General features: G+C 52.3%; 1 protein-coding gene across 1 annotated transcript in view; it reads right to left on the reverse strand.

The window, feature by feature from the left end:
• Positions 1-5097, reverse strand: part of LOC139232773 (zinc finger protein 850-like) — an 81486-nt gene extending 76389 nt beyond the window's left edge. Inside the window, exons 1-2 of the mRNA XM_070863273.1 lie at positions 4993-5097; positions 1964-4026 (exon numbers count right to left, since the gene is read on the reverse strand). Of these exons, the coding sequence (XP_070719374.1) occupies positions 1964-3918 (1955 nt within the window). The 5' untranslated portion in view covers positions 3919-4026; positions 4993-5097. The remainder of the gene's footprint in view (positions 1-1963; positions 4027-4992) is intronic.
• Positions 5098-13253: the final 8156 nt, after the last annotated feature.

Consider the following 13253-nt stretch of genomic DNA (forward strand, 5'->3'; position numbering starts at 1 on the left):
AGGGTATCAAGCATACCACTGGGCACTGCATGCGCCCTCTCCAGGGACACCCAGGACTGTGGAAGAGAGGCAAGCAGCTAGAGTAACCCCCCCATGGGCCCTGTCCATCCTGGGCCTACAGGTTGCTGTATGAGCCGGCCCCAAGAGCTGGTCCAGGAGAAGATCCTCCGTCTTACCCTCGCCCCTCCACAGCCAAAGATTGGGAGCATGGGGCTCGAGTGTCAGCAAGAGTTGAGGAGCAGCCCCTTCAGGTAACTATCCAGGGGCTGCAGCCTCTCACACTGAATATCTCCATGGCCCACCGACCCCTCTAGGCCGCAAAGTCTACATCTGGCATTGGAGTCCAGAAAGTCGCTTAAAAAGTGTTGCACATGACTGCTCCATGCAACACTCTCCACCCCAGATCCCCAATGGTGCTGGGAAGGTATCCCATGTAGAGAGCCCTCCAATGGGGACCCCCACCTCCGCCGGATGGCAAGATTATCTTCCAGACACTTGAGGTTGGGCAATAAACAAAACTAATCAGTAAATTATAGAGAATCACGGATCCTCAGCCATGGTGCGAATTACGCTGGCCGCCACTTTTCTTTAACTAACTCACACCTTAGGCCTCAAGATCAGGCCTGTCATTGAGGGAAATTTACAAGGCCTCATTTATTGGTGTGTCCCACCCGAGAGTCTGTTAATAGCTTTCATAAACTAGCAACAAGATTTCTATTTTATAAGCTGGAAATAGCTTATAAATAGCGATGCCTCAAAACTCACGGACTGAGAAATCCACTGCACCAGCGCCCCTGCCACAAGACTCAATATCCACCCCCTCCACCACTGGTGCACTGTGTCTGCAGTATGTACGGTCTACAAGATGACCAGGGTCAGGTCATGTGGAGTCAAAGGTTAGGTAACAGATTGGATGGAAAGGTCGCTACAAACTTCCCTCAAGTCCAACCCTCTGATTTCTGTTCTGTAGCAATCTTTCCATCCATTCTGCTGCCTGGCCCTTCACTCCACACGGCCTGACCTTGGTCACCTTGTAGACCTTACACACTGTTATGGATCACAAGCTGGTTACAAAATAGAAAACAGAGAGTGGGAGTTAAGAGCAGCTACTCAGACTGGCAAAAGGTGGGAAGTGGTCTTCCACAGGGATGGGTCCTGGAACCACTGTTCATCATTTATATAAACCGTTTGGACTCGGGAATCGGAAGTACCATTTCAAAATCTGTCGATGACACCAAATTGGGAGGTAGAGTTAATACTGACAAAGAAAAAATGAAAGGTGACATTAATAAGTGGGCATGTGATTAGCAAATGAATTTCAGTGATGATCAGTGTGAGGTGGTGTATTTAGTTAGGAGGAATAAGGAGGCCACTCACTACTTGGGCAATAAGGGTCGACATGGGGAACAGGAGCAAAGGGATCTCGGGGAACAGACACACAAATCACTAAAAGTAGCGACGCAGGTTAATCCGGCCATTAAAACAAACAAAAAATACCCCGGGGTTCATTTCTAAAGGAGCCTTCTGTCCCGTGCCTAGGAGCTCTGAACCACGCGGCTGGGACACATTTCTTACACACCTCAAGATTAACCCCCACGGCGACGTTGCTGTCAGTGAAGAGACGAGAAAGACCAAACTGCCGTTTGGCCCTCTCAGTGTGGCCCTGAAGGACTGTGGCCAGGCTGAAGTTCTGTTCCCCCCGTACGATCCTCCCCCCAGATTGTCCTCTCTGAGCTCCAGCCAGATGGTGATAAACACTCAGGTGGGAAAGACAAAAATATACAGCAATGTGTTTAAAACAAAGCTGATTTATTTGACAAATATCCAGAATTTTAAACTCCAGCCCAATTATAGGAGTTATTAACATCAGCAGAAACAAACCCCAACTATCAGAATGAACATGGTTCAGTCCTGGATGTGATTAACAGCAGCAATAACAGCACAATACAACCCCTACGGTCACTCGTGAACTCGCTGGTGTCTCAGCAGGTGGGATGAACGAGTGAATCCCTCCTCACACACGGAGCAGGTGAACGGCCTCTCTCCAGTGTGAACTCGCTGATGCAACAGAAGATCGGATGACTGAGTGAATCCCTTCCCACATTCAGAGCAAGTGAATGGCCTCTCCCCAGTGTGAACTCGCTGGTGTCTGAGCAGCGTGGATGACTGAGTGAAGCTCTTCCCACACTCAGAGCAGGTGAACGGCCTCTCCCCAGTGTGAACTCGCTGGTGCATCAGAAGATCAGATGACTGAATGAATCCCTTCCCACACTCCGAGCATGTGAATGGCTTCGCCTCAGTGTGAACTCGCTGGTGATTCAGCAGGGTGGATGACCGAGAGAATCCTTTCCCACACACGGAGCAGGTGAATGGCCACTCCCCAGTGTGCAGGCGCTGGTGTCTCAGTAGGTGGGATGACTGAGTGAATCCCTTCCCACACTCAGAGCAGGTGAACGGTCTCTCCCCAGTGTGAGTGCGCTGATGTACAGTGAGTTCAGATGATCGCCTGAACCCACTCCCGCAATGTGAGCAACTGAATGGTCTCTCATCAGTGTGAACACGCTGATGGCAACTCAGTTCCCTTGAACTTTTATAGCACTTCCCACAGTCTGGACATTTAAATGGTCTCACATCAACGTGAACTCGCTGGTGCTTCAGCAAGGTGGATGACTGAGTGAATCCCTTCCCACACACGGAGCAGGTGAACGGCCTCTCCCCGGTGTGAACTCGCTGGTGTATCAGCAGATCCTTTTTGCTTTTAAATTTCTTCTCACAATCAGAACATTTAAATGGTCTCACATCAGTGTGAACTCGCTGGTGTCTCAGAAGGTGGGCCGAACGAGTGAATCCCTTCCCACACTCAGAGCATGTGAATGGCCTCTCCCCAGTGTGAACTCGCTGGTGTATCCGAAGATCGGATGACTGAGCGAATCCCTTCCCACACTCAGAGCAGATGAACGGCCTCTCCTCAGTGTGAACTCGCTGGTGCCTCAGTAGGTGGGATGACTGAGCGAATTCCTTCCCACACACGGAGCAAGTGAACGGCTTCTCCCCAGTGTGAGTGCGCTGGTGAACAGTGAGTTCAGATGATCGTCTGAATGCAGTCCCACAGTGAGAGCAGGTAAACGGTCTCTCCTCAGTGCGAACATGTTGACAGCTCAGTTCCCCGGAACTTGTAGAGCACTTCCCGCAGTCTGGACATTTAAATGGCCTCTCCCCAGTGTGAACTCGCTGGTGTTTCAGCAAGGTGGATGACTGAGTGAATCCCTTCCCACACTCGGAGCAGGTGAACGGTCTCTCCCCAGTGTGAACTCGCTGGTGTCTCAGTAGGTGGGATGATTGAATGAATCCCTTCTTACACACGGAGCAGGTGAACGGCCTCTCCCCAGTGTGAGTCCGCTGATGTACAGTGAGTTCAGATGATCGTCTGAACCCAGTCCCACAGTGAGAGCATTTGAATGGTCTCTCATCAGTGTGAACATGTTGATGGCTTGTCAGTTCCCCGGAACTTTTATAGCATTTCCCACAGTCCGGGCATTTAAAGGGTCTCTCGTCAGTATGCACTTGCTGATGTGTCAGCAGGGTGGATGACTGAGTGAAGCTCTTCCCACACTCGGAGCAGGTGAACGGACTCTCCCCAGTGTGAACACTCTGGTGATTCAGCAGATCCTTTTTTGTTTTAAATATCTTCTCACAGTCTGAACATTTCAAAAGTCTCACATCAGTGTGAACTTGCTGGTGTGCCAGCAGGTGGGATGACTCAGTGAAACTCTCCTCACACTCGGAACAGATGAACGGCCTCTCCCGGGTGTGATTGCGTTTGTGTCTCAGCAGGTTGGATAATTGGCTGAAGCCTCGACCACACACAGCACATGTGTACGGTCTCTCCCTGCGGTGAACGCTGCTTTTTGCTTCCATGTTCTGAGGACGATGATATTCAGGTCCGAAGAATCGAGTGACTCCGTTAGATCTTGATTTGATGTTTGGTTCGAGCTTTCCGTTTGCAAATCCTCCCCTTCTAATACCCTGTAAAATGAATTTAAAACAGAAAAAAGGGAGTGTGAGAGAGAACTCATGAAAAAAGAAAGGCAGGTTGTGAAATTGAACTTAATGAATCTGGTCATTTGTACAGCCAGCACTATAAAGAAGTGACTATGAGAGCTGTCGGATCACTAATATCCCTCAGGGAAGGGAACTTGCTCGCCGGTTTGAGCCTACACAAGACTCTGGCCTCTGGATGAGAGAGAGGTGGGAGGGGGCGAAAGAGAAGGCTTCATACATGTGCAACTGAACACGGCTTCTTTGACAGATCCTCCAAAACCCACGACCTCTACCACCTAGAATGAACAAGGGCAGCAGGTGCATGGGAACGTCACCACCTCCAAGTTCTCCTCTAAGTCACACACCATCCTGACTTGGAAATATATCGGCCGTTCCTTCATCGTCACTGGGTCAAATCCTGGAACCCCCTCCCTAACAGCACTGTGGGAGCACCTTCACCACACGGACTGCAGTGGTTCAAGAAGGCGGCTCACCACCACCTTCTCAAGGGGCAACAGGGGATGGGCAATAAATGCTGGGCTTGCCAGCGACGCCACATCCCAAGAATGAATTAAACAAATCTGTAAAATGGATATAAAGCTTTTCCAGAAATACTTGTCCCTAAAACCATGGTGTTTGAGTGTGCGCGGACAGGGTGTGTTTAACAATCTGATCTCCCCCACAGTCACCTCCCCTGACAGTCCCACATGGCCAATTGTTAGTGCCACTGGGCCCAGCAGTTCTGGGGGTGAAAGGCAGCAGCTTGTCCTCCAGACCCACTGCAGCTCAAGCTGTTGCCTTTCACCCCCAGCCCCACACAAGAGGTCTGGGAGCGTCGCCCCGCGTGCAGCCCACAGCCCGCCACCAATGGCTGGGCCCGCGGTATCAATGGAACTAATGTTTGCCTTGTTCCCCCACCCCGGGCTCTCGTGGTCTGGGCCACACGCTCACCCGCCTGCCGGGCCGGGCTGCTCTGACTCGAGGCCGGGGCCGGAGCCGCACTCGGTGTTGCTGAGGCCGCGCTCGCTCCGCTCAGCTTCCAGGAGCCGTGCCGCGCATGCTCCGCTCGGCTTTCAGGAGCCTCGCTGCGCTCAGCTTCCGGGAGTCGCACCGCGCATGCTCCGCGCAGCAAGGCGGTCTCCGGAGACCAGCCCTTCCCGCGTCTGCGCGCTGCGCCCCTGCTGGTGGAGCTAGGGCGTATTCGACCCCGCAGAGAACTCTGGGTAATGTTATCCGCCATTTGCTATGTCAAACATAGAAACACAGAAAATTGGTGCAGGAGTAGGCCATTCGGCCCTTCTAGCCTGCACCGCCATTCAATGAGTTCATGGCTGAACATGCAACTTCAGTACCTCATTCCTGCTTTCTCGCCATACCCCTTGATTCCCCGAGTAGTAAGGACTACATCTAACTCCTTTTTGAATATATTTAGTGAATTGGCTTCAACAACTTTCTGTGGTAGAGAATTCCACTGGTTCGCCACTCTCCGGGTGAAGAAGTTTCTCCTCATCACGGTCCTAAATGGCTTACCCCTATCCTTAGACCGTGACCCCTGGTTCTGGACTTCCCCAACATTGGGAACATTCTTTCTGCATCGAATCTGTCTAAACCCATCAGAATTTTAAACGTTTCTATGAGATCCCCTCTCATTCTTCTGAACTCCAGTGAATACAATCCCAGTTGATCCAGTCTTTCTTGATACGTCAGTCCTGCCATCCCAGGAATCAGTCTGGTGAACTTTCGCTGCACTCCCGCAATAGCAAGAATGTCCTTCCTCAAGTTAGGAGACCAAAATTGTACACAATACTCCAGTTGTGGCCTCACCAAGGCCCTGTACAATTGTAGCAACACCTCCCTGCCCTTGTACTCAAATCCCCTCGCTATGAAGGCCAACATGCCATTTGCTTTCTTAACCGCCTGCTGTACCTGCATGCCAAACTTCAATGACTGATGTACCATGACACCCAGGTCTCGTTGCATCTCCCCTTTTCCTAATCTGTCACCATTCAGATAATAGTCGGTCTCTCTGTTTTTACCACCAAAGTAGATAACCTCACATTTATCCACATTATACTTCATCTGCCATGCATTTGCCCACTCACCTAACCTATCCAAGTCACTCTGCAGCCTCATAGCATCCTCCTCGCAGCTCACACTGCCACCCAACTTAGTGTCATCCACAAATTTGGAGATACTACATTTAATCCCCTCGTCTAAATCATTAATGTACAATGTAAACAGCTGGGGTCTCAGCAGAGAACCTTGCGGTACCCCAGTAGTCACTGCCTGCCATTCTGAAAAGTACCCATTTACTCCTACTCTTTGCTTCCTGTCTGCCAACCAGTTCTCAATCCACATCAGCACACTACCCCCAATCCCATATGCTTTAACTTTGCACATTAATCTCTTGCATGGGACCTTGTCGAAAGCCTTCTGAAAATCCAAATACACCACATCAACTGGTTTTCCCTTGTCCACTCTACTGGAAACATCCTGTGTTGTCTGGCGTTCCTATTCTGCAATTCAGACAATTATTTTAGGTGAACATAAATCAAGTGCCCCCTTTTGACAAGGACACCAGCACCGACAAATTTCAAATTGAACTTTTACAGTAATTTGCATCGAATTAAAATTTGGTTGCCGGGGGTGATGATGCACTCCAGTCCATCTGCTCCATTTCCAGGGACACCCTGGCTTGTATGTAACCATGGAAGAGCGGCAGGCAGTCGGGCTGAACTCTGAGTTTCAAACACTCCAGTGCCAGGTGGACCAGGTATTTAAAGATCATTCAGTTCCCTTTTTCCATGTCGCTATTAGTTAAAGGTACAAATTTGATTTCCCCTCATTTTGCATCTATTCGGGATATTTACAGAAAGAAAGACTTGCATTTATATAGTGCCTATCACCATCACCGGAAGTCCCAAATCACTTCACAACCGAATAAAGTACTTTTTGAAGTCTAGTCACTGTTGTAATGTAGGAAACGTGGCAGCCTATTTGCGCCCAGCAAGCTCCCACAAATAGCCATCATCACAGGCAGTCCTTCAAAATTGAGGAAGGCTTGCTTCCACATTAAAAGTGAGTTCTCAGGTGACTGTACAGCCCAATACGGGAATTACTGTCTCTATCACAGGTGGGACAGACAGTCGTTGAAGGAAAGGGAGGGTGGGGAGTCTGGTTTGCCGCATTCCCTAAAGGGTGAGCCTGGGCTGGACCAATAGGGTGAGCCTGGGCTGGTCCAATAGGGTGAGCCTGGGCAGGTCCAATAGGATGAGGCTGGTCTGGAGCAATAGGATGAGGCTGGGCTGGACCAATAGGGTGAGCCCACGCTGGCCCAATAGGGGGAACCGTAGCTAGCCCAATAGGATGAGCTTGGGCACCTTCAATAGGGTGAGCCCGTGCTGGCCCAATAGGGTGGTGCTGGCCCATTAGGGTGAGGTCAATAAGGTGAGCCTGGGCTGGCCCAATAGGATGAGCATGGGCTGGCCCAATAGGGTGAGCTTGGGATGGCCCAATAGGGCGAGCACAGAATGGTCCAATAGGGTGAGCCTGGGCTGGTCCAATAGGGTGAGGCTGGGCTGGTCCAATAGGGTGAACCCGTGCTGGCCCAAGAGGATGAAGCAAAGATGTCCCAATAGGGTGAGCCTGGGCTGGATCAATAAGGTGAGCCTGTGCTGGACCAATAGTGTGAGTCTGTGATGGCTCAATAGGATGAGGCTGGACTAGCCAAATAGGGTGAGGGTGGGCTGGACCAATAGGATGAGCCCAGAATGGTCCATTCAGGTGAGCCTGGGATGTCCCAATAAGGTGAACCAGGGCTGACCTAATAGGGTGAGTCTGGGCTGGCCCAACAGTGTGAGCCTGTGCTGGCCCAATAGGGAGAGCCCGGGCTGGCCCAATAGGGTGAGACTGATCCAATGGGTGAGGCTGGGCTGGCCCAATAGGGTGAGGCTGGTCCAAGAGGGTGAGGCCAGAATGGCCCAATAAGGTGAGCCTGGGTTGGCTCAATAGAGTGAGGCCAGGATGGCCCAATAGGATGAGACTGGGTTGGCCCAATAGGATGAGCTTAGGCTGGCCCAATAGGGTGAGCCTAGGATAGCCCAATAGAGTGAGCCCGGGATGGCCCAATAGGGTGAGTCTGTGCTAGCCCAATAGGGTGTGTCTGGGCTGGACCAATAGGGTGAGCCCAGGATGGTTCAATAGGATGATCCTGGGCTGGCCCAATAGGATGAGCCTGGGCTGGCACAATAGGATGAACCTGAACTGAGCCAATAGGATGAGCCCAGGATGGTCCAATAGGGTGAGCCTGCGCTAGCCCAATAGGGTGAGCCCTAGCTTGCCCAATAGGGTGAGCCTGGGCTGGTTCAATAGGGTGAGCCTGGGCTGGCCCAATAGGGTGATGATGTGCTGGACCAATAGGGTGAGCTCGGGAGGCCCAATAGGGTGAGCACAGGGTGGTCCAATAGGGTGAGCCTGGGCTGGTCCAATAGGATGAGCCCGGGCTGGTCCAATAGGGTGAGGCTGGGCTGGTCCAATAGGGTGAGGGTGGGCTGCAACAATAGGATGGGCCCAGGATAGTATATTCGGGTGAGCTTGGAATGGCACAATAAGGTAAAACAGGGATGGCCCATAGGTTGAGGCTGAGTTGGCCCAATAGGATGAATCTGGGCTGGATCAATAGGGTGAGCCTGGGCTGACCCAATAGAGTGAGTCTTGGCTGGCACAACAGTGTGAGCCTGTGCTGGCCCAATAGGGTGAGGCAAGGATGGCCCAATAAGGTGAGGCTATGCTGGTCCAATAGGGTGTGACTGGGTATTGGCCCAATAGGGTGAGCTTAGGCTGGCCCAATAGGGTGAGCCTGGGATGGCCCAATAGAGTGAGCCCGGGATGGCCCAATAGGGTGAGCCTGTGCTGGCTCAATAGGTTGTGCCTGGGCTGGCCCAATAGGGTGAGCCCAGGATGGTCCAATAGAGTGAGCCTGGGCTCGACCAAAAGGGTGAGCCTTGGCTAGTCCAATAGGGTGAGCCTGGGCTCGACCAATAAGGTGAGCCTGTGCCAGACCAATAGGGTGAGCTGATGCTGGCCCAATATGATGAGTCCTAGCTGGTCCAATAGGATCAGGCTGGGCTGGACCATTATGGTGAGTCCGTGCTGGCCCAATCAAGTGAGCCCTAGCTGGCCCAATATAGTGAGCCTGGGCGGGTCCAATAGGGTGAGCCTGGTTTAGATCAATAAGGTGAGCCCTAGCTGGCCCAATAGGGTGAGCCTGGGCTGGTCCAATAGGGTGAGCCTGGTTTGGATCAATAAGGTGAGCCCTAGCTGGCCCAATAGGGTGAGCCTGGGCTGGTCCAATAGGGTGAGCCTGGGCTGCACCAATAGGGTGAGCCTGTGTTTGACCAATAGGATGAGCCCTAGCAGACCCAATAGGATGAGGCTAGGCTGGACCAATAGGGTCAGCCTGCGCTGGCTTAATTTTGTGAGCCCTAGCTGGCCCAATAGGGTGAGGCAGGAATGGGCCAAAAGGTGAGGCTGTGCTGGCCCAATAGAGTGAGCCATATCTGGCCCAATAGGGTGAGCCTGGGCTGGTCCAATAGGATGAGCCGGGGCTGGCTCAATAGGGTATGGCCGTGCTGGCCCAATAGGTTGAGTCTGGGCTGGCCCAATAAGGTGAGCCTGGGTTGACCCAATAGGGTGAGCCTGTGCTGGTCCAATAGGGTGAGACTGGTCCAATAGGGTGAGGCTGCGCTGACCCAATAGGGTGAGGCTGGCCCAAAAGTGTGAGGCCACAATGGCCCAATAAGGTGAGCCTGGATTGGCCCAATAGGATGAGGCCAGGATGATCCAATAGGGTGAGGCAGGGATGGCCCAATAGGGTGAGGCTGTGCTGGTCCAATAGGGTAAGACTAGGTTGGCCCAATAGGGTGAGCTTAGGCTGGCCCAATAGGGTGAGCCTGGGATGGCCCAATTGAGTGAGCCCAGGATAGCCCAGTAGGGTAAGCCTGTGCTGGCCCAATAGGATGTGCCTGGGCTGGTTCGAAAGGGTGAGCCCAGGATGGTCCAATAGGATGAGACTGGGCTAGCCCAATAGGATAAGCCTGGGCTGAGTCAATAGGGTGAGCCCAGGATGGTCCAATAGGGTGAGCCTGGGCTGGCCCAATAGGATGAGCATGGGCTGGTCCAATAGGGTGAGGCTAGCCCATTAGGGTGAGGCGAGGATGCTTCAATAAGGTGAGCCTGGGCTGGCCCAATAGGATGACCGTGGGCTGGTCCAATAGGGTGAGGCTGTGCTGGCCCAATAGGGTGAGCCCGGGATGGCCCAATAGGGTGAGCCTGTGCTGGCCCAATAGGATGTGCCTGGGCTGATCCAATAGGGTGAGCCCAGGATGGTCCAATAGCGTGAGCCTGGGCTGGACCAATAGGGTGAGTCTGGGCTGGTCCAATAGGGTGAGACTGGGCTCGACCAATAGGGTGAGCCTGTGCCAGACCAATAGGGTATGCCCATGCTGGCCCAATACTATGAGCCCTAGCTGGTCCAATAGGATGAGGCTGGGCTGGCCCAGTAGGGTGAGCCCTAGCTGGCCCAATAGGGGGAGCCTGGGCTGGTCAAATAGGGGGAGCCCTAGCTGGCCCAGTAGGGTGAGCCTGGGCTGGTCCAATAGAGTGAGCCTGGGCTGGTCCAATAGGGTGAGCCCGTGCTGGCCCAAAACGATAAGCCTATGCTGGCCCCAATAGAAACATAGAAACATAGAAAATAGGTGCAGGAGCAGGCCATTCAGCCCTTCTAGCCTGCACCGCCATTCAATGAGTTCATGGCTGAACATGAAACTTCAGTACCCCCTTCCTGCTTTCTCGCCATACCCCTTGATCCCCCGAGTAGTAAGGACTTCATCTAACTCCCTTTTGAATATATTTAGTGAATTGGCCCCAACCACTTTCTGTGGCAGAGAATTCCACAGGTTCACCACTCTCTGGGTGAAGAAGTCTCTCCTCATCTCGGTTCTAAATGGCTTACCCCTTATCCTTAGACTGTAACCCCTGGTTCTGGACTTCCCCAACATTGGGAACATTCTTCCTGCATCTAACCTGTCTAAACCCGTCAGGATTTTAAACGTTTCTATGAGGTCCCCTCTCATTCTTCTGAACTCCAGTGAATACAAGCCCAGTTGATCCAGTCTTTCTTGATAGGTCAGTCCCACCATCCCGGGAATCAGTCTGGTGAATCTTCGCTGCACTCCCTCAATAGCAAGAATGTCCTTCCTCAAGTTAGGAGACCAAAATTGTACACAATACTCCAGGTGTGGCCTCACCAAGGCCCTGTACAACTGTAGCAACACCTCCCTGCCCCTGTACTCAAATCCCCTCGCTATGAAGGCCAACATGCCATTTGCTTTCTTAACCGCCTGCTGTACCTGTATGCCAACCTTCAATGACTGATGTACCATGACACCCAGGTCTCGTTGCACCTTCCCTTTTCCTAATCTGTCACCATTCAGATAATAGTCTGTCTCTCTGTTTTTACCACCAAAGTGGATAACCTCACATTTATCCTCATTATACTTCATCTGCCATGCATTTGCCCACTCACCTAACCTATCCAAGTCACTCTGCAGCCTCATAGCATCCTCCTCGCAGCTCACACTGCCACCCAACTTAGTGTCATCCGCAAATTTGGAGATACTACATTTAATCCCCTCGTCTAAATCATTAATGTACAATGTAAACAGCTGGGGCCCCAGCACACAACCTTGCGGTACCCCACTAGTCACTGCCTGCCATTCTGAAAAGTACCCATTTACTCCTACTCTTTGCTTCCTGTCTGACAACCAGTTCTCAATCCACGTCAGCACACTACCCCCAATCCCATGTGCTTTAACTTTGCACATTAATCTCTTGTGTGGGACCTTGTCGAAAGCCTTCTGAAAGTCCAAATATACCACATCAACTGGTTCTCCTTTGTCCACTTTACTGGAAACATCCTCAAAAAATTCCAGAAGATTTGTCAAACATGATTTCCCCTTCACAAATCCATGCTGACTTGGACCTATCATGTCACCATTTTCCAAATGCGCTGCTATGACATCCTTAATAATTGATTCCATCATTTTACCCACTACTGAGGTCAGGCTGACCGGTCTATAATTCCCTGTTTTCTCTCTCCCTCCTTTTTTAAAAAGTGGGGTTACATTGGCTACCCTCCACTCGATAGGAACTAATACGGTGAGGCTGGGCTGGACCAATAGGATAAGGCTGGTTTGGACCAATAGGGTGAGCCTGCGCTGTCCCAATAGGGTGAGCCCTAGCTGGCCCAATCAGGTGAGACTGGGCTGGTCCATTAGGGTGAGCCTGAGCTGGCCCAATAGGGTGAGGCTGGCCCATTAATGTGAGGTCAGGATGCTTCAATAAGGTGAGTCTGGGCTGGCCCAATAGGATGAGCATGGGTTGTCCCAACAGGGTGCGCCTGGGCTAGACCAATAGGGTGAGCTTAGGATGGCCCAATAGGATGAGCCTGGGCTGGGCCAATAGAGTGAGCCCAGGATGGTCCAATAGGGAGAGCCTGGGCTGGACCAATAGGGTAATTCTGGGCTGGTCCATTAGACTGAGCCTGGGCTGGCCAATAGGGTGAGCCTGTGCCAGACCAATAGGGTGAGCCCGTGCTGGCCCAATACGATGAGCCCTAGCTGGTCCAATAGGATGATGCTGGGCTGGACCAATAGGGTGAGTCTGCGCTGGCTCAATAGGGTGAGCCCTAGCTAGCCCAATAGGGTGAGCCTAGGCTGGTCCAATACGGTGAGCCTGGGCTGGCCCAACAGGGTGAGGCTGGCCCAAAAGCGTGAGGCCAGAATGGCCCAATAAGGTGAGCCAGGGTTGGCCCAAAAGGATGAGGCCAGGATGGCCCAATAGGGTGAGCCAGGGATGGCCCAATAGGGTGAGCCCGTGCTGGACCAATAGGGTGAGCCCGTGCTAGCCCAATACGATGAGCCCGTGCTGGCCCAATACGATGAGCCCAGGCTGGACCAATCGGGTGAGCCTGGGCTGGACCAATAGGGTGAGCCCGTGCTGGCCCAACACGATGAGCCCTCGCTGGCCTAATATGATGTGGCTGGGCTGGACCAATATGACGAGGCTGGGCTGGATCAATAGGGTGAGCCTGGGCTAGCCCAACAGGGTGAGGCTGGCCCAAAAGTGTGAGGCCAGAATGGCCCAATAAGGTG

This window comes from Pristiophorus japonicus, chromosome 20 (assembly GCF_044704955.1).
Source record: "Pristiophorus japonicus isolate sPriJap1 chromosome 20, sPriJap1.hap1, whole genome shotgun sequence".
Classification (NCBI taxonomy): domain Eukaryota; kingdom Metazoa; phylum Chordata; class Chondrichthyes; family Pristiophoridae; genus Pristiophorus; species Pristiophorus japonicus.